A 25,656-nucleotide genomic window follows, 5' to 3' on the forward strand; every position below is an offset into this window, starting at 1 on the left:
ATATTTTGGGAGACGCCTACATTATGTGTTACAAACAAACAAACAAACAAACAAAATGGAAACCCCAAGGATAATCTGGCATCTGAGTAAAATAAATTCATTTGAAACTGAAAAGATAGACGACGCATTAACATTTGACGAATGAAGGCACTATGAATAATCCAAGAAAGGCTGACTAGTCGAATAAATAAAATAGTAACGGATGGCTTGTCGATTCAATAAATCAACAAGAATAAGGGTGAATGATAACATATTAAAATGAATTAAGGAATGGATTAATCAACAAATCGTTATATTAATAGAATAATCTACCTATCAATAAATCGCTATATTAATAGAATAATCTACCTATCAATAAATCGATATATTAATAGAATAATCTACCTATCAATAAATCGCTATATTAATAGAATAATCTACCCATCGACAAATCGCTATATTAATATATTATTCTACCTATCAATAAATCACTATATTAAAAAAATTGAATAATCTACCCATCAACAAATCGCTATATTAATATATTAATCTACCTATTAATACATGACTTCAAATAGTATATAACTTCAACAATCAACAAATTATCTTTTTATCTGAATTTCTGAGATGAGTATGTGTTATTGTGTATCAATCCAAGTATCCATGCCTCCTCATTCATTCCTCCATCCATATACCTCATCCCTCCCTCCCTCCTTCCCTCCCTCATCCGTCCGTCCACTCACCATTCAGCTATCAAATTGTATCACGTCAAATACAGTCTAGATCTCTCACCATCTATGTATCATGATGGTGAATACACACTGTGCACCACTATATTGCATATCAATAGTACTATATTAGTGGTTAGAAGGGTATTACTGTAATATGTTGAAGATCAAATTTGGATATACCGCACGTTTCATGTTAGTGTTATCACCTTCTCTTGTTGATACGAGCACGCAGAAACCAATAAGAAACTGCATATTTTACACTTTAAGATAGCAAGATTGCTACATTTTGTCTAAATAATATAAACCATTTAAACATACTTCTGATCGATGTAGACACGCGGTGCCTATGCAGACACGCGGGTGCCAATGTTTTGATGCCAGTATGGGGTTCATTTAGATACAATGTCGCAAAAAAACTATATACATTCAATCTTGCTACCTTTAAGTGTAGCATATGCAGTTTCGTATTAGTTTCTGCATGCTTGTATCATACAAAGCCAGAGAACGCTAACATGAAATGAGCAGTAAAAATAACACTCGTTGTCGTGGGATGATCCTTCGAGAACCGTTGCCATTCAAAATAGATCTTAAATCTAACTATACACGTAGAGCGTAAACTAATTGTACAATTATGGAATGGTGTTTTCAATCTCATTTCCTGACAGAACGGAACAAACGTCACCCATAATGTCGACGGAAATGGCAAATGTGCAATTAATGTGCAGAGTGGGTGGTTTGGTTTTGTGACGTGTGTTTGATCTATTGTCTCTCTCAGTTACACCCATACTATTTTTTTTCATTAACATGTTATTAAAACGGGATTCTGTAAGTCGATTGTGTCAGGAAGAAATTGTTATTTCCTGTGAGATTATCCCACAAGTCTAAAGAAGTACAAATATAAATATTTGGGAAATAATTTGCGAAATATGTATGTTCATAGAAAATATTGTTTTCAAGCTATATTTAACCTGTGTCTGTAATCTACCCATCAACGTAATAAATTACTTCATACATAATGAAAGGTAAGAATGCTAAAATTGAGCCATTCACACTTGAAAAGTATAACATTAACAAAATAGGTGTCAATCACACAAGTATTGAGGAATCGGTTTTGTTTGTGATATATTCAATGCAGTGAAACAAAATGTTAAATTAATATCACGTAAGGGGTGACATGATTAAAAGATCGATGTCAGGTAAACTGGACAAAAAAGAAACGAAATTGCTTCAATTTTCGCCTCAGGCAAACATTGATATTTCTGTCGACTTCTTTCACATTGAAAATGGTGTCGCATTACCTCAGACGAAACTGTAAAACATTACTTGGACATAAAAAAAAGACCCACTCCAAAAAACCTACAGGGCTTTCTTAAAACCAATATCGTTTTTGTTTGATGGAAATATTATTTTTGGTCAACTCTCACCCCATCCCAAATTATTAAAACGATCAATCAATTTCTCTTTGGCTTGTGTTGGTTGATTTGGTAGTTGGCTAAAATTGAAACATATCTCTCTCTCTCTCTCTCTCTCTCTCTCTCTCTCTCTCCCTCCCTCTCTCCCTCCCTCCCCCCCCCCTCTCTCTCTCTCTCTCTCTCTCTCTCTCTCTCTCTCTCTCTCTCTCTCTCTCTCTCTCTCTCTCTCTCTCTCTCTCTCTCTCTCTCTCTCTCTCTCGTGTATAATATGCACATGTGTGACCTTGCATAGTTACAATTTGACAGCATTCGTACGCATTTACGTTTTCTATGCTGCCATTGTGTAACATTGTCAATTCATAGTGTTCATCTGGTTGGTTGGCTGGCCTGGGTTCGAACGAACACTACTGGATCAAAGGTCTTTTGAGTTCAAAGGTCGTGAGGTTCTGCATCATCTATATGACAATGGCAGGGTTAGTGTCTGGATTGGCAGGATCAGTGATTAGTCACCCTTTCATAGCAATCGCAGCGCTAGCTGTCATATTGCTAGCCATCAGAAAGGTTTTGAGAACATTGCTGAAACCAAAAGTAGTAAACTTTCCACGGAAATTCCCCGCTGATGCAAACAAGGTAAGCTGCAGGGGAGGGGTTAAGTTTATACTAGGCGAGGTGTCAGTCCCGGTGTATCAGTATACTGTGTATTACTGATGTGTAAACACCTGATTTCAGGATAAAGGTCGCGAGCTGGAGGCTGGAGGTAACTCGTAAATGCATAGTGTTTATAATACAAATCTGTCAAGGATATTTAAATTTGTTTGTTTGTTTGCTTTATTTACACAGTTAAAATAAAGAATGTAATATTAAATCACCAACAACACCAAAATCCTGCCCTTGGATATTAACAAGCCTGTGTCAAGAACCTGGCTCGAGAGCTTCTATCACAAGTAGAAAATAAAAACTAACTAACTAACTAACTAACTAACTAACTAACTAACTAACTAACTAACTAACTGACTAACTAACTGACTAACTAACTAACTAACTAACTAACTGATTCATTGAGGAACTAATTGACTGACCAACCAACCAACCAACCAACCAACCAACCAACCAACCAACCACCCAACTGACTGACTAACTGACTAACTGACTGACTGACTGACTAACTAACTAACTAACTAACTAACTAACTAACTAACTAACTAACTAACTAACTAACTAACTAACTAACAAAAACTAACTAACTAACTAGCCAGTTACCTAGCTAGGCAGCCATCTAGATAGATAGATAGCTAACTATCTAACTAACTAACTAACTAACTAAGTAACTAACTAACTGACTGACTGACTGACTGACTGACTAAGTAACTAAGTAACTAACTAACTGACTGACTAGCTACCTACCTACCTAGGTGGCTGGTTGGCTGGCTAAATAACTTGAATAACTAATGAAAACAAAATAATTCATATAATATTCTAAAATATATGTGTATTATAAATCTCAGAATGCACAGAGGAACTTCTACCATGTAGGTATTGTTGGGGCAGGTCCAGCTGGTGCAACAACTGCCTACTACCTTGCCAAGGCGGGATGGAATTGTCTTCTACTGGAAAAGAAGACATTTCCACGTGATAAGTATTGTGGTGATGCAGTATGTAAGACAGCCATTGAGATTCTAATTGACATGGGAATTTACCAAGACCTGATCAGAGAAAAAAAGGCTCATGTGGTAGGTATAGAGTTGAAATGATATGTAAAATATAACATTATGTTTCTCAGTGCTATGATAACCAATGCTTTTGGTAAGGTTTGGCAACCCCAGGAACACTCGTGTAAAATGTGCATAGATTTCCATAGCTTGTACCAAAATCTTGGTGGGGAAACCCACTAACAGGAGAAATCTGGTAAAAATTTGCCTAGATTTCCACACCATGCAGCATAATTTTCTGTGGGAAACCCAGCAAATTTTAAACACTTGGGTAGGGTTTACACTTAATACATTATTCTGCCCTTTACATTGGATGACGATCACATGAAGCAAATCATTTCTTACAAGTCGGAAATGCTTCAAGTACGCTGACTAACACCTGTAAGTTAGACGTGGATTTACATACATACATGCTCAGCTAGCAATGCCATGGCAATTACTGCTGTGTCACATGTTTACATGAACTTGAAGGTTGTTGGTTTCACATATGAATGTCTCTTAATTAATCTGTAGGTATTAAAAGCACTCACTCATGAAATTGATGGCAAATTGATGTCAATTACTTAGTTGTAAATTAGTTTCTGTTCATTCCACTTTAATTACATTTAACATCAAAATGAACATGTTCATACCGTCAACATCACTAATTAGATCACTTCTCTGTTTTGTTCTTTCGGGAGATGTTCAGTTGTTAAAGTGCTATTGGATATTATACACTTGTTATGAGGACAGTAGTAGATGTCTATTCCCTCGAGGGCTGCTATGCATAATTTAATTCCCGAAGCTAAAAAGAAGATTGCTCTAGAAAGTGGAAAAACTCATGTGAAAAAGTCATGTGCTTTTAGGCACTATGTTGTATTAAAATTTCTAACTAGATGGATTATTTCATACAGCATTATATGCATATTTTTGAATATTCTATCAGATCAGGATTGAAGGTTAACAGAGTATGCACCTTGGTAATAAAATCCTCACCTTTTGCTCTAATTTTGTTAAATAACCCCTAAAAACCCAACTGCTGTTAAAATCAAGAAAAAGAATCAGGGGGTCACCATACAAATTTTTGACTCGGAGGTCAAAATAATATAAAAAACAAAAACATTTGAAACATTTTAGAATCCAATATGGCTGCCAAATACTGTTAACTATGGGAAAATAAAAGATTATCAATATCATTGTAAATAAGACACTGAACATGAATAACTTTTTATCATTATTTATTTCAAAAGGGTAAGACGAAGCTTTTATGGCAAAGTTTGAAGAAATTTGATTTAAGAAATTTTAGGAATTTTTAGAGAAATTCGTCCCGATATATACTTAATCAGCCGATATATTTATTGCTATCAGTTTATGTATGTCAATGATGACATAGTTACTTGACATTTGCTGCTTCACTTTCTCGATGTGATACACTTGCATTCTCACAAACTGAAGCTGTTATTTCTTCCTCGACACTGTGAAATAACAAACAACCTCTTGACGGTTCCATAAAAGAGGGTGTGGTTAATGGCAATGTATGCTAGCTTAATTTCTTCTTGTAGATTATGAGAATGAAAAAAGATCATTTATGGCTAGTAATATCAACACGTGTCTGAGGTTGACTTTTGACGTGAAATGAGTCATTTATCAGCTGAATTTATCAAATTCATACAAATATTAAATGTCAATCACCTTCTTTCAATGTAGAGCCAGTTTGATTAAGTAGAAATTAAAACATTGTTGCTAAGTTGCCTAACTACCATGGCAACCTGACGAGCTTAATTGCAGGTGACATCATTGAAATGGTTAAAATGATAGTTGAAAAACAGGAAACACAGCTGGGTTTCTCAGCAGACAAATTCTTAATTCAAACATGAACAGTTATCAATAAGTTGTCCTGCCTTGTCTCTGTGGATAATTGTCAGTTATGGAAATTACCCCCCAAAACACCAATATTCTCTGTCTCAATCACTGCAATTTTAAAAACATTTACATATACTCTATTACAGAGATTAAGCAAAGTCGACACTAATGGGATAAATCACACAAGCCATTGCTTTCAATGCCATGAAAACTTGCAGAAATGATTTGTTTTGCTTCCATGTCAGCTGTTGACAGGCTATAGTTTCCCATTAAGCTAGATAGACCCTGCCTCAGGTACCAATTTCCCTGAAAATAAAAGTCACGAAATCTGTTCAACCTTTGCTGTATACAAGCTTGTAACTGATGAGTTTTATAATACTAGTATTCGGTGGCCATATTGGATTCTAAAATGACTTTATAATTTGATATGATTTTAACTTTAAATTGTATGGTGATTTTGGATTGATTTATTGAAAAATAGTCTGATATCACCATGGTCTACAGAAGAGCTACATTTGAAATGCCAAATATTGGTGATTCAGAAGCAAATGAAACACATAGTATGTTGTGGATATAAGCCCCTGCATAGTCAGTATGCCTATTGTTAATGCTTTGGTACTTAAATGCTTCATGTTACACCACTGGAGGGTCTATGGTTACACTGAGTTCCTTGTGTACTTTGCATTATAATGTTTGGGAGAGGGTCACATTTTACGATCGGTAGTTTTGTGACCAAATTGAAGATTCAATGATTGTCAATTTGTTTTGTGTGTTTTGAGATAGATTGCATATGACTATAAGAGAAAGGTAACTAGCCAGTCTTTTACTGTTTGTCACTTTATATGTACAAATATTGCTTTCTTATACAGTCAAAATCATTTAATTTGTATGTATACATATAATGGAAATATTGATTAACATTCAGTATATGTAATTGTCGTGGGGAGGGTCATGTTTTAGAAAATGGGACTAAGGGGAGGGTCACTTTTTACAAATGGAGAATGGGGGGAGGGGTTCGTCATGTTTTTCTCATGTGTGATTTCCTCTGGCCCCCCTGTAAATACTGAAGGCTCCCTAAGTTTACTTTTTATTTCTTTATTTTTTTTTATTTGTATGAATTAATGGACCATTAGAAATAAACAAAAGCGATTCACACTGAACTTGATCCTCAAATTTATCACAATATAGGTAAGTTCTAAAAATCAAAGTCCGGGAAGTGCTGTTTATAATCACATTTGTTATAATTATTGGTGACGTGGAGTTACAATAAACCATTCTGTTGTTCGTTGTGACTGACATGTGTTCGTGTCAATCATGATCGAGTTGTATTCCACTTTAATAATACAGTGCCCAATATGTAGATTTTAGTAGATTTTACCTGTTTAATATCGCCCCTAACAAAAACATTGATTACCAGTGCAGTGGCATGGATCTAAAGTGGCTCAACGACACTTTGTACTTCCTCAGTTCAGTGGTAACTTGTTGTATTATATCATCGACTGAGACAGTTTGAAAGCTTAATGCTAAAAACTTTGAACTTCTTGTGTGTTATAACGTATGTACACCATCTGTAATCTAAGGTTTCTTGCTTGTAGGAATTAGTAGCATTTCTTTTGCGTTTGTGAAACAACAGAGTAACCACTCTGGTTGCAAATAACAAGGGAATATTGGATATTATGAATTTATTAGGTGCAACTTAATACATGTATTGTATAGGGGATTTCCTTTCTGTGAAGTCACGAAACAGCTTAAAGCTAATATCATTTTATGAAGTTGATAAATGTCATATTTTTCACATTTTATAGCCCTTGTTCAGTATTTTGATATTCATTTTATTCTTTCAGTCATTTCATAATTGATTAAGAGAAACCTGGATAATCCCTGGTATTAATGATTTATTCAAGACCTTGGCTCGGGTTAAATTTGACACGTTGAAAAAAAAATTTAATTGTGAATTTTGAATTTAAAGGCCTACTTTATTAAAAATCAAACAACAGTTTTTTGGCAGAGCTGTTGAAAAAGCTGGTCCAGAACAAATTAGTCCTTATATAGTCTTGTTCCTGACAACCGTATTCCGATTTTACACTATGTTACCAATCACACATTACAATGTTGTTACTCACATAGAATTCTGTGCTCCCCCTACAGCGTTCATATAAACATGATGACGTCTTCATGTCCCCAGGGGATTTCAGTTTCAGCCGACTCTACTGGAGCTGGAGTTCGGTTTTTACGGTTCACAGCTGTACAAAATGAATATTAATGAGCAACGACGACAGCATGTCAGTTTGTGATGGATAATATTACTGACATGCGCCATCTGTGCTTTGCCCAGCATGGGGTTGAGTAACGACATTGACTAGATGTAATGTGTGAAGATAACGTAGTGTAAAATTGGAGTTCAGTCGTCAGGAACTAGACTAACTTTTTAGGAACATTTTCTGAATTTAAAGATAGACGCCAAATTTGAAATATTGACGTTCATTTTATTGTTTACTGGGTGTTTGTTAAGATTAGCTCGATGATGGTCAAGGTTCACAAAAAAAAGTTATGACAGCTGTTAACAAACTAGATATTTGACACTAATACTATGTTCAGACTACAAGTGTGAGTCTCACTCTGAGGCACTTGTTACATACATCTGACACAATACCATAGGTTTTCCCAAATCCAATCGCGTACTTGATATGAGTAGCCAACCAGAGTCCGTCTTTCAATATAACACTAATGGTTTGAAATTGAAAGAAAGAGAACCACCAAACAACAACAATATCATTGTCTGCGCTCTTTTCAAACGCTCTGAAGTAGTATAGTATACGGCAGTGTAAAGTACTGTACCCGTATGTTTCAGCACATTATGCATTCTCATTCATTCATTGAGTGAATTCACTCAGCACTCGTGTGGAAAACCTATGGTATTGTGTCAGATGTATGTAACAATGCTCACAAAAGAACTAACGACAGTAAACATAACAGCCAAAAAGAATTAGCAAACAAGCACTCAGCCATGTACAAGCTAGTAGAGTACAAATAGTTGATCAATCAATCAATCAATCAATCAATCAATCAATTACATGCCTCCTTTCCCCTGTGAGCAGACATGAATATTTATTAGATGCACACTAAATATTCATGACTGCTAATACCTTATAGTATCGTTTAGATTAGATTCCGCATACAGACATGTACTAGTCATCCGGGGAAAAAGATAAAATTAGACCATTTTGTATTAGATTATCTTCAATATAAATTTTTATGACTTCGTTAATTGCTGGTCTTAATCATTTCCAAGGATAGATAATCTTGGTTTAGTTCCCGGTTTTAATATAATTCCATTGTTTGACACCCTTTAAGATACTAAAATTAGAATTATTTCCTTTCCTAATATCTGGTGTATTATTAAATATGTTCACAGCAATTTCGTAAAAATGTCACTAGATGCCATATTGTAAATGTCAATGTATTTCAAGGTGGTTGCCATGGTAATTTGCAATATTCGCTGGTTCTATTTCATATATTATTTCATATATATTGGTTTGGCTATATTCATGTTCCATATAGATAAAGGACTGATTCTATTACTGTACAGGCTTGAATATCAAATAAATCTCATGTCTACACCAACATTTTTAGATGTTTGCTGTTGTCATGCAATAATATGCAATGATGTGATATTAAATGCAGTAATACGTGATAATGTAATATTAAAATGGCCATATGGATGAGGTATATGGGTATTTTTTTTTATTTTTAATTTATAAAACAATTTTATCATGGTTACTACTTGAAAAATTGACGTGAAACAACATAGACCAAGTCTGTGTTTGTAACTCAATAAATTGCAAAAGATTAATAAAACATGTAAAAAGTTTGTTATTGTATGTACAATAGCAAACATTTTAATTTTTTTTAGCTTTTTACAGTGTATTGAGTTACAAGCAATTCAATATAATTGTAATTATAAATATAAAACACCAGCAGTGTATAGTATGTAGAAATAATCTTTGTAAGAAAAGGTTGATTATCTAACTTCTTGCATAGAATGATCATGTTCAATTGACTATTTTCTATGTACACAATACTGCCATAGGTGTCTAAAATCGGTGATCCCAAACTGAATCATTTATGAATGCTAGGAAAACACTGATGAGTTCAGCTGCTATGGATTCAAGAAAGGCGTAATGGAATCATATAGTTCCCCTGGCACTGTTTTACAACATATGCTATGGTGATATCATCTTAGTCTTGCTTAACAGTGTCGAATGCTAATCAAATATTCATGTCTGATATATGAAGTAATATCTTGACTTGGAGTCATCAGGATGATAATAAGAGATCTTCTTTTATTGGGTGTAGGATTACATAGTCTTAACACTTGCAGCTAAATATCGACCAGTGAAAGATGTCTTTTGTATTGACTTACTCAGGAAATTATATTTTTAGTGCCTCTGTCTATTTCTAACACCAAAATTATAATTTCAGCTCTATTCAAATTCATCTGACACATTTGTTGACATAGGTGTAATTTTTATGGTCGTAATTAATTTTTTTTAGAATTGAAAACTGAACAAAAATTTGATATTGTGAACAATTTTTTATTTCTTTGAGATAGTACCTTAAGCTTGGTGTAGCACGTACGTCAAATTATGGAGAAACGTGAATGATATTCTGAAAAAATGTGCACAGCTGATACAGAATGGGTGTGATGTACTGTAAATTTAGATTTTTTTCCACTATAAAATTTACAGTCTTCTGTCAATTCTAATTTCTACTAATTACCAGATTGGTACGTTTTGTTCATGTACAAGAAAGCGCATAATTCAGTACTTATTGTTGCGTTTTTAAAAAATTTTCTAGTGAAATAAGTGAAAGTAAGTCTTAAGTGAAAATCTCCACATTTACAGTTTATCTACAATATTATCATTCCTTGAATGTTATTGTCAAGTCAGTATGAAATTATTTTAGTTCAGTTGTAATAGGATTCATGAGTGAAAGTTAAGACTACATCACCTGCGAGTAATGTCATAACGATTTCATCTCAATTCACAAGTTTCATCAAACTGTTCATTTCTGTCAAGTGTCCAGCATCACTGCAACGCTGGTACTAGAATTATGTAATTTAATGTTATTTGAAGGAAGAATCAATATCATTTTGACATGCCATTAGAACTCAGCCATTATTAATAATTCATTACTAAAAAAGTCGTGCAGGAATATTGTCGTGATTAATATATAAAGCATCTTAAGAAATACAAGAAATTATTATCAGATGAGAGTGATATTAAATATTTGATAAAAAAGTTTCTGTAAATATATCATGAAATTTGTATGCATCATGACAGTTTGGTATCATTAACCATAAAATATGTAGTGTAAAAAATTATGTACAATTTCATATATCATATGTATGGACGGATATTTGTCAATGTGTACTTGTAGAATACAATAGTACTCAAACTGAATTTGAGGTAGCAGCTCAGACCTATCATACATACATACACATATGTATATACACTGAGTCAGACACCGACATAAATACATACACATACAACACACATACATGAACATGCATGCATGCATACATACATACATACATACATACACATGCAACACACATACACAGACATGAACATGCATACATACATACATACATACATACATACATATACATACATACATCCATACATACATACACAGACATGAACATGCATACATACATACACACACATACATACATACATACATACATACATACATACATACATACATACATAAATACATACAGATGTACATACATACATACATACATACACACATCCAACACACATACATGAACATGCATACATACATACATACATACATACACACACATACAACACACATACAACACACATACAGACATGAACATACATACATACATACATACATACATACATGCATACATACATACATACATACAAACATACATACATACATACATGCATACAACATACATACATACATACATACATACATGCATACACATATACACATATACACATACATACATACATACATACATACATACATACATGTACATACATACATACATACATACATGCATACATACAACATACATACATACATACATACATACATACATACATACATACATACATGCATACATATACACACATATACACATACATACATACATACATACATACATACATACATACATACATACATATACACACATATACACATACATACATACATACATACATACATACATGCATACATACATACATACATACTTACATATACACATACATACATACATACATACATACATACATACATACATACATACATATAGGAATGATAAATCTTGTAAGGACACTAAATGTGTTATCCATCATATTACAAGCAAATCTTGATATTAACATTAATTGGCCTTCCACTTGAAAACCCAGACAGTTAAGCTTTACTAGCTACAAAGATTAATAACTGTCCACAGTAATACAGAGCTGAGTAGACAGTCATGGGAAAACAATATTAATTGCTAACTGAGTAGTGTGTACAGCATAAATCCATGCCCATAAATCATTCAATGACATGTCCCTTAGCAAACACTGTGAGTAGAATCATTGATTTTATCTGAACATATATGGCAGGTTGCTTAGTTTATTGTAGTCTTGGTTACCCAGACTCTTGCCACTGGGGGCTCTGCCTATGAGACCTCCCCCCGAGTCTGGGGAAACAAGATTCCAACTCACCCACGCAGGAAGTAGGTACTTTTGCGACAAGTTATAACTTAATTCTCTAGCGAGTGATACATCTAAATTACAACAAATAGGCATTGTAAACCCATTTTTTTATGACTTGGAAGAAATGTGCGGTGAAACTCCTGGTGCGGGGGTAGTTGAAACATGGTTTCCCAAGACTCTCATCTGGGTGGTCTCATAGGAGAGCCCCCAACGGTGAGAGTCTGGGTAACCGAGACTAGTATTTTAAATTCTGAACACATTTCTTCTAAGAAATCTGGAGGATATTCTACTTGTCCAGACAGATTAGCTTATTATTGCCAATTCTCTGATGACATCTTATTTGGAGTATAAGTCTGTTGAGGATATGCAGTATTTAAAAATTGATTGAACTAACATAATTTATTTCGTTGATATAATATTTTCTGAATTATTGACAGAAAATGAGATAAAGTTATATCCTTTGAATATTGAGTGCAGTCATTCATTGAGATTATGAATGTCTGCCAAAGGTCAAAGTTCAAACTGAGGACTACAAAAATGTCTAGTGTAAATTTATATATATATATATATAGTACTTACATTATCTTTAATGAAGTGGGCGATTATTAAACGTTTTTTGTCAGTTTTGTTAAAGGTGCACTAGCTGTTATTGGAGTATTATTTTTTTTTGATCAGACATGAACAAAATATTTAGTCTAGTATTCACTGAAAATTGTTACAATACCAATAATTAGCCACTGTATATGTTAATTAGAGATCACTTTTATCCAGAAGTAGTACAGTAACAGGTTGAAATCATAATCACGTTGGGGGCGCTGTTTTTAGGATGTGGACCCAAAATTGATTTGATTGGATTTATTGTACTATATTATCTGTATATATACAGTTTACACAAATACATTTAGCTACATGTGATTCAATACTGTTCAAGGTGTGCAATATTTATTACGAGGAAGCCATTATTCAAATTTGTGTACCTAAACATTTGAACTGTTGAACTTTGTGATTATGATAATGATTTACAGTAATAATAATAATAATAACAGTAATATAACAATTCTAGTGAGGAGGATCATGGATATTGTCAACTGGGAGCTAATCAAGTCTTTGGTCCTGTCCAGACAGTAGTTAAGTCACTCATTATGGCATAATGAATTTTAGATTTGTGATTATCATCTGAATTACATTGTGGTTTTCTTATTTTACATACAGCCCTACTTTTATGCGTAATGTTACACTCAGTATATGTGAGTTAGATGCCTGTGGCAGTTTGTTTGAAAAAGATTGGATCCAAATATAGGGTTTGTAAACAAGACACGACTTCTACTGGCAAGATTTTTATTTCAATGTTTCCAGGCTTTACAGTGGATACTCAATGGATTCCTCAGGATACTAAATATATTTTAAAAATTCAAATTAATTACTGAATTCTCATCCACATGGCCACTCTAAATTATTCAGGCCAAAAAAAAATTGATAGGTTTCAGTTACCTGACCCAACCTATAGTTTTTCACTGCTGACCCTTAACTTTTTAAAAAAACATTTGGGAAATAAATAATGAAATCGCAAAAATTCTGAAGTCTCGCAAGAAATAGTGCATGCGGAAACTGACATCAACTTAATAAGACAATATAAAACTGCTCCTTCCAATCTACAATGGCTGTACATCTGATGAGAAGAAACCAATAACACAGAGACCATATGGAAAACAATGGAAAACATAACTACCTGAACTAGACACTCACACATGAACAAATAAACAAAATAAAACAAAAAATCTCCCTACCCCACCTATTTTAAACTTGAGCATAATCAGGACCATATAATTTTTTTAGGCCTCTTCTGAAATACCTGCATATTCATGTATATATATATATCTACTTTTATATGTTTTGTAGGCTGACAGTGGTGGTTTATGTAGTCCAGGTGGTTTAAGTTATGTTGGGAGAAGTAAAGAAATGCTGGGAGAAATACCAGCAGCTATTGCTTGTAAGAGAATCCACCTGGATAATGCCATTGCTATGGCAGCTAAAAGGTAAGTGTTGTGATTCGTGGTGGAGGGGGGGGGGGTTGGGGTTGGGGGGGGGGGCTATGTGTTTTGATTTTTACAAACTTAAAGACTGGAATTCAAACATTGGGGTTTGAATACGGATATTATGTAAATAATAGTGTAACATATATAGATACAATTTAGAACAAAAGTGTCCAACAGAAAGGTGAAGGTTACTATATGTATGTAGAAGGAGGACAAAGCTTTCTTTTGCTCCTTTCATGAAGATAGCAATTACTTTAAGTACACTGCAGTTTATAGTCGATGTACACTGATCCAGGGAAACTATCAGGAACAGCTGTAGTAAAAACTACTCCTGATAAATGGTTGTTCTATAGGGGGTTGTATTTACGTTCACCTTATCTGTCCTAGATTCTGTGTTTGTTGGACACTACTCGATCACTGTCCTAGGTTCTGTATTTGTTGGACACTGCATGAGTTTCATCGTATATTTTGCATTTGTCAGACACTGAGTTGTTTTCACAAGCATAAACAATCACCAATTCTTAAATCAAGTTAATCTCACTCACCCTTAAAAACCAAATAAATAATAATAGTAATAATGATATATTTTTTATTGCCATTATGCATTTAAAAAAATACCCTAGGAAAATGTTGTGATGTCACTTATAACAAACAAAGTTACAATTTACACTAGAAAAACATTAAAACTGGTGACATACGCCAAGAGTAAAACTGTAAAGACCATTAAAACTATACAATAGTTAAAAGATGACGATATATAGGTAGCTTAGACTATGATGAAGACTTCTACGAAGACTTAAATTGTATAATTTTGCTTTTACAAGATTTTTAAATAATTTCTTCTGAATCTTAGCCACTATGATGTATATTATTGAACTTTATTGAGATTAGTAATTAGATATGATCTCTTGTAATCTGGCATGTATTAGTATCAAATGGTAAAATGAAAGATTACAGATGACTGTGATATCTGTTCATGAAATTTATCTTGAAATTCAGACATTAGAAATCAAAATGTAGGAAATCATGTTTTGAGAGAACGATCGACTTTTGTCGAGTAATATTTATTAATATTAAAATTTGTAAATATTTATTTTGTACTTCATTCACATCTTCTCTATAAACAGAGCTGGAGCTGATCTACAGGAAAACTGTGGTGTTTCAAAAGTAGAATTTGACAAAAATGAAGGTCTGTGGACTGTACACCTAGAAGATTCAGATCGTACTTTTAAATGTCGTGTCCTTGTATGTGCTGATGGTGCACCTTCGAAATTGGGTTTGAGTTTGGGAATAGTGAAGACACCCCCTGGTGGTACTTGTAGTAGGTCATATGTTGAACCAGGCACTCACAAATTTAAAGCAGATGGCGTGGTGTTCTATAACAAAGGATTACTTCCAGGTAAGATTGGATGACAGCCTCAGATTGTTAGACTGTAGGAAACGTCGTGACGTTCAGCTTTCACTGGTGAAATCGGTGTTGACCGATCTGTGAGGGGCTCTAGGACAAACGCTGATTGCATAAATACTAAATATTACTATAATATTCAAAACTGGAGGTTGTAGGCTATCCCCCTCAAAAAGTCAAGCACATGACGATTCTCGAAATCAGCAACAATTTGTGTAGAACTCTGGAATCTGATTGCATAAATACTAAGTGATAAAACCGTATTTTTAGTTTTAAGTACACTGCCTGAACTCACGTCTTTCAAATGCACTATAGTAGAAATGCTAAGTAACCCTAAAAACATGCCTTTCTTGGTTGAATTGTGAGCCATAGTCCTACCGTAGGCATTTGTTTGGGGGCATCTGTCCTACTGGGGCATCTGTCCTATGGGGGCGTTTGTCCTGTTACCATGTGAGGGCATCCTGTCACGGCATACCCACTTACAGACTATGAGATTGTCTATATTGCTTGTGAAAATAGCACTGATGCATTAATATTTGATATAAAGTATGTAAATATATTATTCCTGTCCAAGACTAATTTACAGATGGATAACTTAGAGGTATAACACCATCACTTTGTTCGAATTTGTCTCAAAATATTGAGTGAAAGAAAATGGAGGTATATGAAATTGCTGCTCTCTTGCCTGAAACAAAAAGCTAAGTTTGATTCAAGTTCTATTCGTATACAAAATACCTACCACGATTCATAAAGTGTATTTTAAACAATTCGCAGTTTCTGAGGAAATGACATGAAAAATATCATTTTGGCCAAAGATACTGCTAAAAAAGTCAATAAAAAACTGACAACTGAAATTTTTGTCATGAGCTATTAATTTGAATGGACACCACACTCTATATATGTATATCAATGCAGTTCAACACAAAATAATGGAAGTCGCGACATCTATATTGTCGAAAACCATATGGCCTATTTTCAGCAACAGTAGAGTGTGCCCAATCTGTGAGAGTGGAAAAATGATGATGATTCGTGAGAGTATCAGACATACATCGATGAGGACTGCTGGCAATAACATATATTGTCTACTTTATTAATAAATAACAGAATAAATCGTCGTCTGATAATAAAATTGAGGTCAGTATGAGGTCAGGTAGTTCACTGACATGAACGCTTTCTGTTACTACAAATCATGAACAGAAAAATATTTACAGAGTCTCGGTGATTTGATTTTGAGATTTATATGTAGTCTGAATTCACACAAAATTAACAAATGCCGACAGTTTCATCTATAATGCAAATTTGTTGCAAAATTACAGAAATTCTGGAAGCACACTGCGGACTTTTGTTGATCACAGATTTATATAGAACTTATACTCAAGAACTTTGAGAACATAAACACAAGAAAAATTTGAGAACATTTTAACTCCAACCTGTTCCCCATCAAATTATCAAATTTTTTTGAGTGTTCCATTTTTTTCAACATTTTTTGATTATGTCAGTATCATGTGAGAAGTATATTTTCATGAAATTTTGCATATTGATGTAGAAAGTTACATATTGATGATGTGTTTTGCATATCCATTATGTTATTTGCATATTCAGTATGTTATTTGCATATTCATAAATGTAGAATAACATAAAATTGTTATCATTTATGCATGTTTTTAGCCTTGTAAAGCATGCTGGCTGAAATGTATATGCAGTGTCACACATTTTTTTTAGAGAAATTTGATTGCTATCGTGTTCACCATTATTGCAGACTTATTTTCTTCATAAAAGTAGTCAAAAGCAAGATATTCTGATAAAAGGAATCGGATATGATCAGTTCTTGCCTTAAAGTGCATAGAAAGATTACAGTGTTGGCCATCGTCAATTTTTTAAGAGCAAAATCTGGTTTATGACGGCACAGTGCAAGAATTATGCGATTACGAAAATCCTGAATAAAAAAGGTATAATATATCTCGGGGCTATGAATTTTTATGACAGTGTGAAAAGATGTATTAAATGTCAGAGGTTGTAAATAGTATGAAGATTGTAAAAAACTTCAAATAAAATCGCCATTAATTCTTAAAGTTCATCCTGGAAATAGCTAATTCGTTCAGAAAGTATATTATTCTTTTCTCTTTTTATTTGAAAGTGGCGACTTTCAGGGAGCTGATAGGGATGCTCAGCTAGGATTTTTTGCAATCTGCAACATGTTGGCTTTGTTCGGTATTGGCTCAAAATTATATTGTATTGTATTGTATTGTATTGTATTGCTTTAATTTCACCAATGTATAAATATTAAACATACACTGTGCAGACACTAGAAGTACCGTAGTACAAATAGCTCTAACAGAGATAAGGCGAAAAAAATAATTGTGTGTTTCTGATAACATGGCCTCAGAAAATAGCGTAGGTAGGTCGGGATTTTATTTTATTCTATTTTATCTTTTTAATGTGCCGGAGGGCAAGGGGCGTGCTTCCCCAAAACTGTTTTAAATGATTAAATTTCGATTTGATTTTCAATTTTGTAGGATATGCAGCGTTATTTCGTCACCCTGGTGACGAGCTAAATTATTGCGTTTACATTATTCCCGGAAATCCACGAGTAACCAACGAGGATCTGCCTTATTGGCACGAATACCTGAAAACTGACGATCCCAATATTAGTCGAGCACTGGGAAAGAACTTTAAGGTTGAAAGAATGAAAGCTGGTAAGAGATACACATAGATAGATCCTTTTTATGTTATCACTGAGTTGATGGCAGCAAGGTTGAGATTTTAGTAGTTTGGGTCAATATTTATTTAACATATTCAAAGATAAATCTGAGAAGGGAGATAACGCAGCAAATGAAAATCACAAAGCATGCTGACCACACAAAGTTGAAAACAGAAAATGTAATAATCAAAGATGGTTACAACCCTGTCAAAATAATTATCTGAAATTCTTCAAAAGTGACCATCTCTTTTCATATTTAGCGTGTCTGTTATTTGTAATGTTTGGGTCAACTTAAATAAATTCGTAACTTTTCGATTTGTAATTAAACTAATTTTGAGTTTTTAATCGAAAAATGACATCCAGGAAGTTTAACAGCGTGACAAAGAGATTCCTCCTGTGTCTAAGCAGTATTGAAATAAATCATTAATGAAATATGTTTTGGTTCAGTTAATTGAAATCTGCATGATTGCGATCGTGAAATATTTAATTATTGCATTCAAATTGAATTTGAGCAAAACCAAAAAGTGATTCACAAGTCTCCTGTACTGTATATGATTTTGAACTGAAGTATCTGAAGTTTGAGAATCTGTTATGCTAGTTTATTGAGTCGGTGAATTTCTGATCCCGATTTTGTAGTCTGTGTTTTTCTACAATAATGTCAAGGGATCACTAAAAAATACAAAACATGTACTCCCAGTTGCCGCGTAGAGATTCTAATATAGTTCATGGCATAATCACCTCTAAGGGGTTTACAATCAAATGATGAGGCTAACACTGTTGCCTAGCAACAGTGAGAGATGTTGGATTATTCCCTAAAAGGTCTCCTCTTCAGAGTACTTCCATGTAGTGCAGTAATCTTATGCCATGGAGGAAATCTCAGTGGACATTCCTTCCTGAAATGAAAGTAGGTTTTATAGTCTAAGATAACAATGACATAGTCAAAACTTGGTTTATACGCGTTTAAAAATAGAAAGATCTCAAGTTTGATAGATGGAGGCTAAGGTTTGTACATTTCACACCACTGAAAGGTATCACTTTTACTTGTCTGTTTCATCCAGCATCAATCTGATTAAAATCTGATGTGGTGAAAGTGGCTAAATGTGTTTATTTACCTCAGTCTATATCTTTGGGAAAATTGTTGTTTATTGCTGAAATTTAGGCTTTTTATGAAAGAAATGGTTCAAATGTTTCAAAACAAAACTGAAGATTTATCTGTTCACCAAAGCCTATGGTGTACTTAAGCCATTCAGTGCTACTGAACAGAACATTGCTCTGGAAATCGGCACTATAGAAATTTGATTGATTGAATTAATTAATTTGAGAATTTATTTTGAGTTCCCAGTGATTCTTATTGTCACTTTAAAAGATACAAATTATTGAATGCAGGAATATGTACAATACATTGAATTTTATCGGGTAATTGTAACCAAAGATCTCTTCAAAAATAATTGCTACAAGATAGAATTACTAAATTCCTATGTTCATATTACTACTCTGGCAATCAAGGTTTCGGTGTACTAAGCTAGACACAAACTAAAACTATTGTTGTGATATGTTGGTTTAAGCAATTGCATGGACATTGGTTTATTTACAGTACTCAGGGTAGGGTGGCATTTCTGATTACTTTTTGTGTACATTTTGGGGACTGTCAATGTTTTTACTGTATACATCCACACAACATATGCATTGATCTCTATCATCCTATTACAGAATTGAGCAAGTAACTAAGGAAGTGGGGTTTCTCATCTTTCTTATCACTGAATAATGTTTGTTGGCAATATTTACAAATGTGATAAAGCACTATTACATAACACATCAGGCAAAGCTTTGAAGCTCAATATCTAAATGTGAAGCCCCTAATGTCATATCAGTTGTTATCAGTTTTACTGACCCATTATCAGTGACATTGTAAATAGCTTTAGAGATGCAAACAATTTTTTTATGACACCCGACTTGGTTGGCTCACCAAGTCGGGAAAGTCGCACTTGAACCACTAATGCAAAAATCCGTCATGCACTTCCGTGATCTACCACATGCATCGAACAACAATACTTTAAGTTTGTGTCTATCTTAGTAAATCGAAACCTTGATTGACAGAGTAGTATCTCATGTCACTTTATTTGACAGCTAGTTTGAGATTTGGTGGTGAACCCATCTCTTACAGTGATCACCTGTTATTGGTGGGTGATGCTGCTGGAATGATAGACCCTATGACAGGTATTGTACAATAACATCCCATTTATTATTCTTGAGTTTCTATTCCAAAATATATTTCTAACTCTCAAAAATGCTTAAACGAGAAACACTACTCCAGGAAATAGAGACATTTTCATATAAACTATGGAGAGAGTCATTTCATGATTTTACATCACATACAATTACTTGTGATTTCAGATGAACATCAAATTGATCTTGTGCTTTGCTGTGTGGCGTTGCATCATGGGAGTCATCAGTAGAAATAATGTATTCATGGTTGAAACATTCATGACTCCTGAGTGCTTATTCACTTCAGTGTACTCTTTGCAGTGTCCGACGACAAAGAGAACCTATAAAGGCACAAGATCAACTTGATGTTTCTCTGAAATCGCAAGTAATTGTAGGTGATGTAAAATCATGAAATGACTCTCCAGAACCTTTAGTTTATGAAAATGCATTTATTGGACTAATGTTCCTCTTTAACAGTTTGACCAAATGTAGGAATATATGATTACCATATCTCCAGATTTCCACAAATATTACAGCAGAGACTGATGGCACCACTTCCTGAATGGCATAATTTGATTTTGTGAGACATCAAAAGTATCATTAGAGTAATTTTTCTATAGGAAGATATTACACAGCAAAGATGTGTTTAATAAACAAAATGATGGCTTCTGTGTTTGTGTATGTTGATATGTGTAGGTGAAGGTATCCACCATGCCATGGATGGGGGGCGCATTGCTGCCAAATTTCTTATGGAAGCATTGTCTCATGGTAACTATGACAACCAAGTGATGGAGATATATCATGATAGATGGATGGAAGAGTTTGGATCAGACTTTGCCTGGTAAGTGAGTTTCTTAAATCTAATTATCAACAGAGCAGGGTTTTATTGCTTGAATTTGTGATGTACTGCTGTTACTTCAACCTAAAATGTTGTTTCCTTTCTCAGCTAAAGAAGACTGAGTGATATAGCCAAAATATACTTAGTAAATTATTTATGCTTCGAGTTCAGAACTAATACAAAATATGATTGTTTCAATTATTGAAAACAATTTTTTTCTAGTATACTATCATCAGTCTTTGGCATAAATCTCAATTCAGAGAATACTACTTTCAAAGTGACAGAATAATGCCTTCAGAATACTAGTATTCAAATTTGAAGCTATTCCTCAATGGTCTTGTATCGCTACCTACTTAGACATGGGCAGTGTTGTACTGCCCTCTATAGAGTATACACAATATAATTTATCTTTTGTTTTTCTTTACATTTCCAGGTCCTGCCAGATAACACAAATATTGTACCGTTTTCCAATTCTCCTTGATGCTGCCACAGCAGCAGTTGCCAGAAAGGGTAAATTTTGTGCTAATATTCTCTTCGTCATTTTTGAATTTCAATATTATTTTTAACGAACGGCAACAATATCCATGTGTATTGGCTTACTGTATTAAGCTTAATGTAGCCACACAAATGTGTAATGTTGCTTTTTGCTTCCTGACTGATTTTTCTTCAAATTAAATTAGTTTGCCTTTTGTAGAAAACCTCTTTTCTTTGCACTTTATGAAGATGCCTGTTAACCATGATTTGCTGTCAATCTTAGCACCTTCTACTCTTTTCTGAGAATTTCACAACTGCCATCTTGGCAACAATTTTTTTTTTTAAATTTTGATGACTGGCTCATATTGTGACTCTCCTAGATGGCAGTATCTATTTTGCGCAAATAGGTATAATTCTAATATACTTCAAATATATTTAAACTATACTTTTATCATACTTATTTGGTGCAAATAAGTTTACTTTTACTATACTTGAAGTATACTTTACATATAGTGTATTTTGATAATGAATAACATGTACATGTTAAAGAATTTGACAGGCTGTCTTATGATATAAACAAGACATCTCTAAACATGTGCAATGTAGTTTATATATTCGTGTATATATCACTAATAACTATGACAACAGCTGTAACCTCTGAGACATACTGCTAGGTGTATGTTTTAATGCTGGATCATACATACGTAGTAAGACAATAAGGCCAACACAAATAAAGATCATTTAGTGTCCTTTTGATTCTCTTCAGACTGTATAGGAGGTACAATTTACCCCCCTTCAATTTTAAATATACTCTCCTCAGTTCAGAAGGTACAATTTATTCCCCTCAGTTCAGAAGGTACATTTTACTCCCCTCAGTTCAGGAGGTACAATATACTCCCCTCAGTTCAGGAGGTATAATATAGTCCCTCAGTTCAGGAGGTACAATAAATATACTCTCCTCAGTTCAGGAGGTACAATAAATATACTCTCCTCAGTTCAGGAGGTACAATTTATTCCCCTCAGTTCAGGACATACAATTTACTTCCCTCAGTTCACTTCTTAACAAGTTATTTTTAGAATGTAAAATGACTAATCTTCCTTGGAATGATTTTTAGCTTGGGAAAGTATAGGCAAAATTACATATAGACTTATCATCAAGCAAAAAAATATTCACTCATAAAAGATTACAATGGTGGCTATAAAAATAAAAAGGACAAACGGAATGGAGAGAAAGTACAAGTGTGATGGATAACACTTACAATTTAGTTTAACAGCCACATGTCACGACTTCCAACTTTCCCGCCAATATTTGAACAATTTTTTTCATAATTTTTTTCACTGCAGTTTAATACTTTTAGGCCAAAGTCACAAAAATTTGCTTTATTAAATCATTCTAATGAAAATTTGGGTTGAAATTTTATTATATTTACAAAATTTCATCAATATTAAGCTTCTATTTATGGCGACAATATTACGATAACAAATTTGAACAATTTCTTCATTAATATTTGCCACCTTTGAATTTATTTTTAGACAAACATTACAGAAATTTGCTTCATTAGAATCATGCTAGTGAAAATTTGGGTAAAAAAGTTTTCTAAAATTTCATCAAAATTTAGCTTCTACTTTTGTGTTCACATCTTTCTGGCAGTCAAATCACATGACAGTTGAAGACCTTGGAGAATACCCAAGGGTTTCGTACTTGCAGTCTGTTGACTTGAGTCTATTGATACAGCAAAGAACACAAACTTAATTTGCTCTCCATTTAACTCTCATGTTAGCTTGTGGGCTGAGTAAATGAAATGTACAAACTAACCCCAAGTCAATGAAATTATAGAACAACAAGTTGTATAAATAGAACAGATTTAATTACACGGTTGGTGAAATTGACATTTTCAGTGAATACATGGCTTAGACAAAAGTGTGAGTGAACAAACACCACAAGGGTCATTAATAATGGATGCACGGCTGTTCTATTTAGATTGTTGTGTGTTCATTGTGTGTCAAGGTGTCAGGTTGGATAAATAAAAACCTGTATTTGACTTTAATGACATTTCAACTCCGACGCCTCAATTGTTTTAGTCATGTCTCTGGTGTTTTTTTGAAGATCATTGAATAAATCATGCCACAGCTCACTCACACAGAGATAGACCCAAGAAATTTTGACAGCCTAGCTCTCATTTTCTGAAAACAACAGAAGTTTTGAAGAGATGAGAAAATCTAATGATACGCACACAAGATTATTTTAGAGTAAAAACCTGACTGACTAGTTTTTGTTTTTCTAATTTGAAATTATTGTTACTATTATTATTTGAATTCTTAAAGAAATGCACTACACTTTATGTCTCGGTGCATTGTACAACAAACGAAAAAAAAATGAAAATGATATAACTGGGCCAGGTACGAAAACACAGAAAAAAACCCCACCAATAAAATAACGTTTCAGAACAAATAACATAAAAAAATTGGTGGTCATAATTTCATTCAAATCCAAAGGATATAATTTCAGAAGACAGCTTTTCAACAAAATGCAAAAAAAAATAAAAAAATAAAAATTAAAAAAATCAGGTTCCGGTAGAAAAACAAATTACTCACAAAGAGAATCACACAATTAAAATGGGGAGTCAAATCTGTCCCTGCATTGTTATCTTTCCATTTTGTAATTTTTTGATTTATACAGAAAGAAATATGTCATTTTTCTTACCACAGGTGACAAATTCTTGACTCGCTGGGCAGATATCATGACAGGAAGAGTTCCCAAGATTCATCTGTTAAAACCTGAATTTGTCATAGTGATAACCTTTGAACTCATGAAGTTGATTGGGCAGAGACTGGTTGGCACCAAACCCAAGACAGAATAACCTTTCTCAATTTTTTTCTCTGAGTTTTTTTTTTTTTTTTTTTTAGAATAATGCAATAAATGCAAAGTGTCTTTTCAATGCAAGTCTTTCCAATTGTTAGTAGAAATTCAAAGATGAGTAAAACTTACCTATTAGTGTGTCTCAACTGATGACAAACTCTCATTTCAATGTCTGCAGCCAACATGATTAATGGCGGCCATCTTGCCGTCAGGTGATCGATCCATCAATTTTCATCATCTGCAACCAAATTATGTTTTCCCCACTGTCCTTTTTTGAAGAATCTTGCATAATGTTATATAATGTAAGTATTCTCTCAAGAAAAGGTCTCAGAAACCACTTACACCTTCCGTATTTGTCAATTACTGAGCAAGAAGGGAGAATCTGTCTGACGACTGCTTGATACTATTCTCTGGAGGTTTTTGTGTCCTTGAACAATTCAGGAAATACACTGCATTATTATTCATGTACAACAATTTTCAATTACACCTGGTCTAAATCAAACTCCCCTTTGATTGGCTGCCAAACAACTACCACATTCCACTGACCAATGGACATCCAGTATTTACAATGAATATTCATAGATTGTGAATATCACCTGTTATGAAATGATGTACTTTTGTTACAAACAAGACTACTGTCTTTCAGGGAAAATCATTTATTTGTTCACTGATTTTTGAAGTCTCTGAGTGCAATTTCTTCAAAGATACCAGACAA

At 33.7% G+C, this 25,656-nt stretch overlaps 1 protein-coding gene across 1 annotated transcript; it reads left to right on the plus strand.

Moving 5' to 3' along the window:
* Positions 1-2,587: 2,587 nt before the first annotated feature.
* On the plus strand, positions 2,588-24,942 carry LOC144449730 (conditioned medium factor receptor 1-like). Its single transcript, XM_078140308.1, has 9 exons — positions 2,588-2,752; positions 3,628-3,852; positions 14,322-14,458; positions 15,586-15,857; positions 18,380-18,559; positions 20,692-20,781; positions 21,466-21,610; positions 22,041-22,117; positions 24,791-24,942. The coding sequence occupies exons 1-9, from the start codon at positions 2,588-2,590 to the stop codon at positions 24,940-24,942; spliced, it is 1,443 nt and encodes a 480-aa protein (XP_077996434.1).
* The last annotated feature ends 714 nt before the right edge of the window (positions 24,943-25,656 follow it).

Source organism: Glandiceps talaboti, chromosome 18, assembly GCF_964340395.1.
Source record: "Glandiceps talaboti chromosome 18, keGlaTala1.1, whole genome shotgun sequence".
Classification (NCBI taxonomy): domain Eukaryota; kingdom Metazoa; phylum Hemichordata; class Enteropneusta; family Spengelidae; genus Glandiceps; species Glandiceps talaboti.

Coding starts and splice junctions, on each gene's coding strand:
- LOC144449730 (XM_078140308.1), top strand. CDS start 2,588: ATGGCAGGGTTAGTGTCTGGATTGGCAGGATCAGTGATTAGTCACCCT. Junction 3,853..14,321: donor GAGAAAAAAAGGCTCATGTG/GTAGGTATAGAG, acceptor TATGTTTTGTAG/GCTGACAGTGGTGGTTTATG. Junction 21,611..22,040: donor TTTGGATCAGACTTTGCCTG/GTAAGTGAGTTT, acceptor TTACATTTCCAG/GTCCTGCCAGATAACACAAA.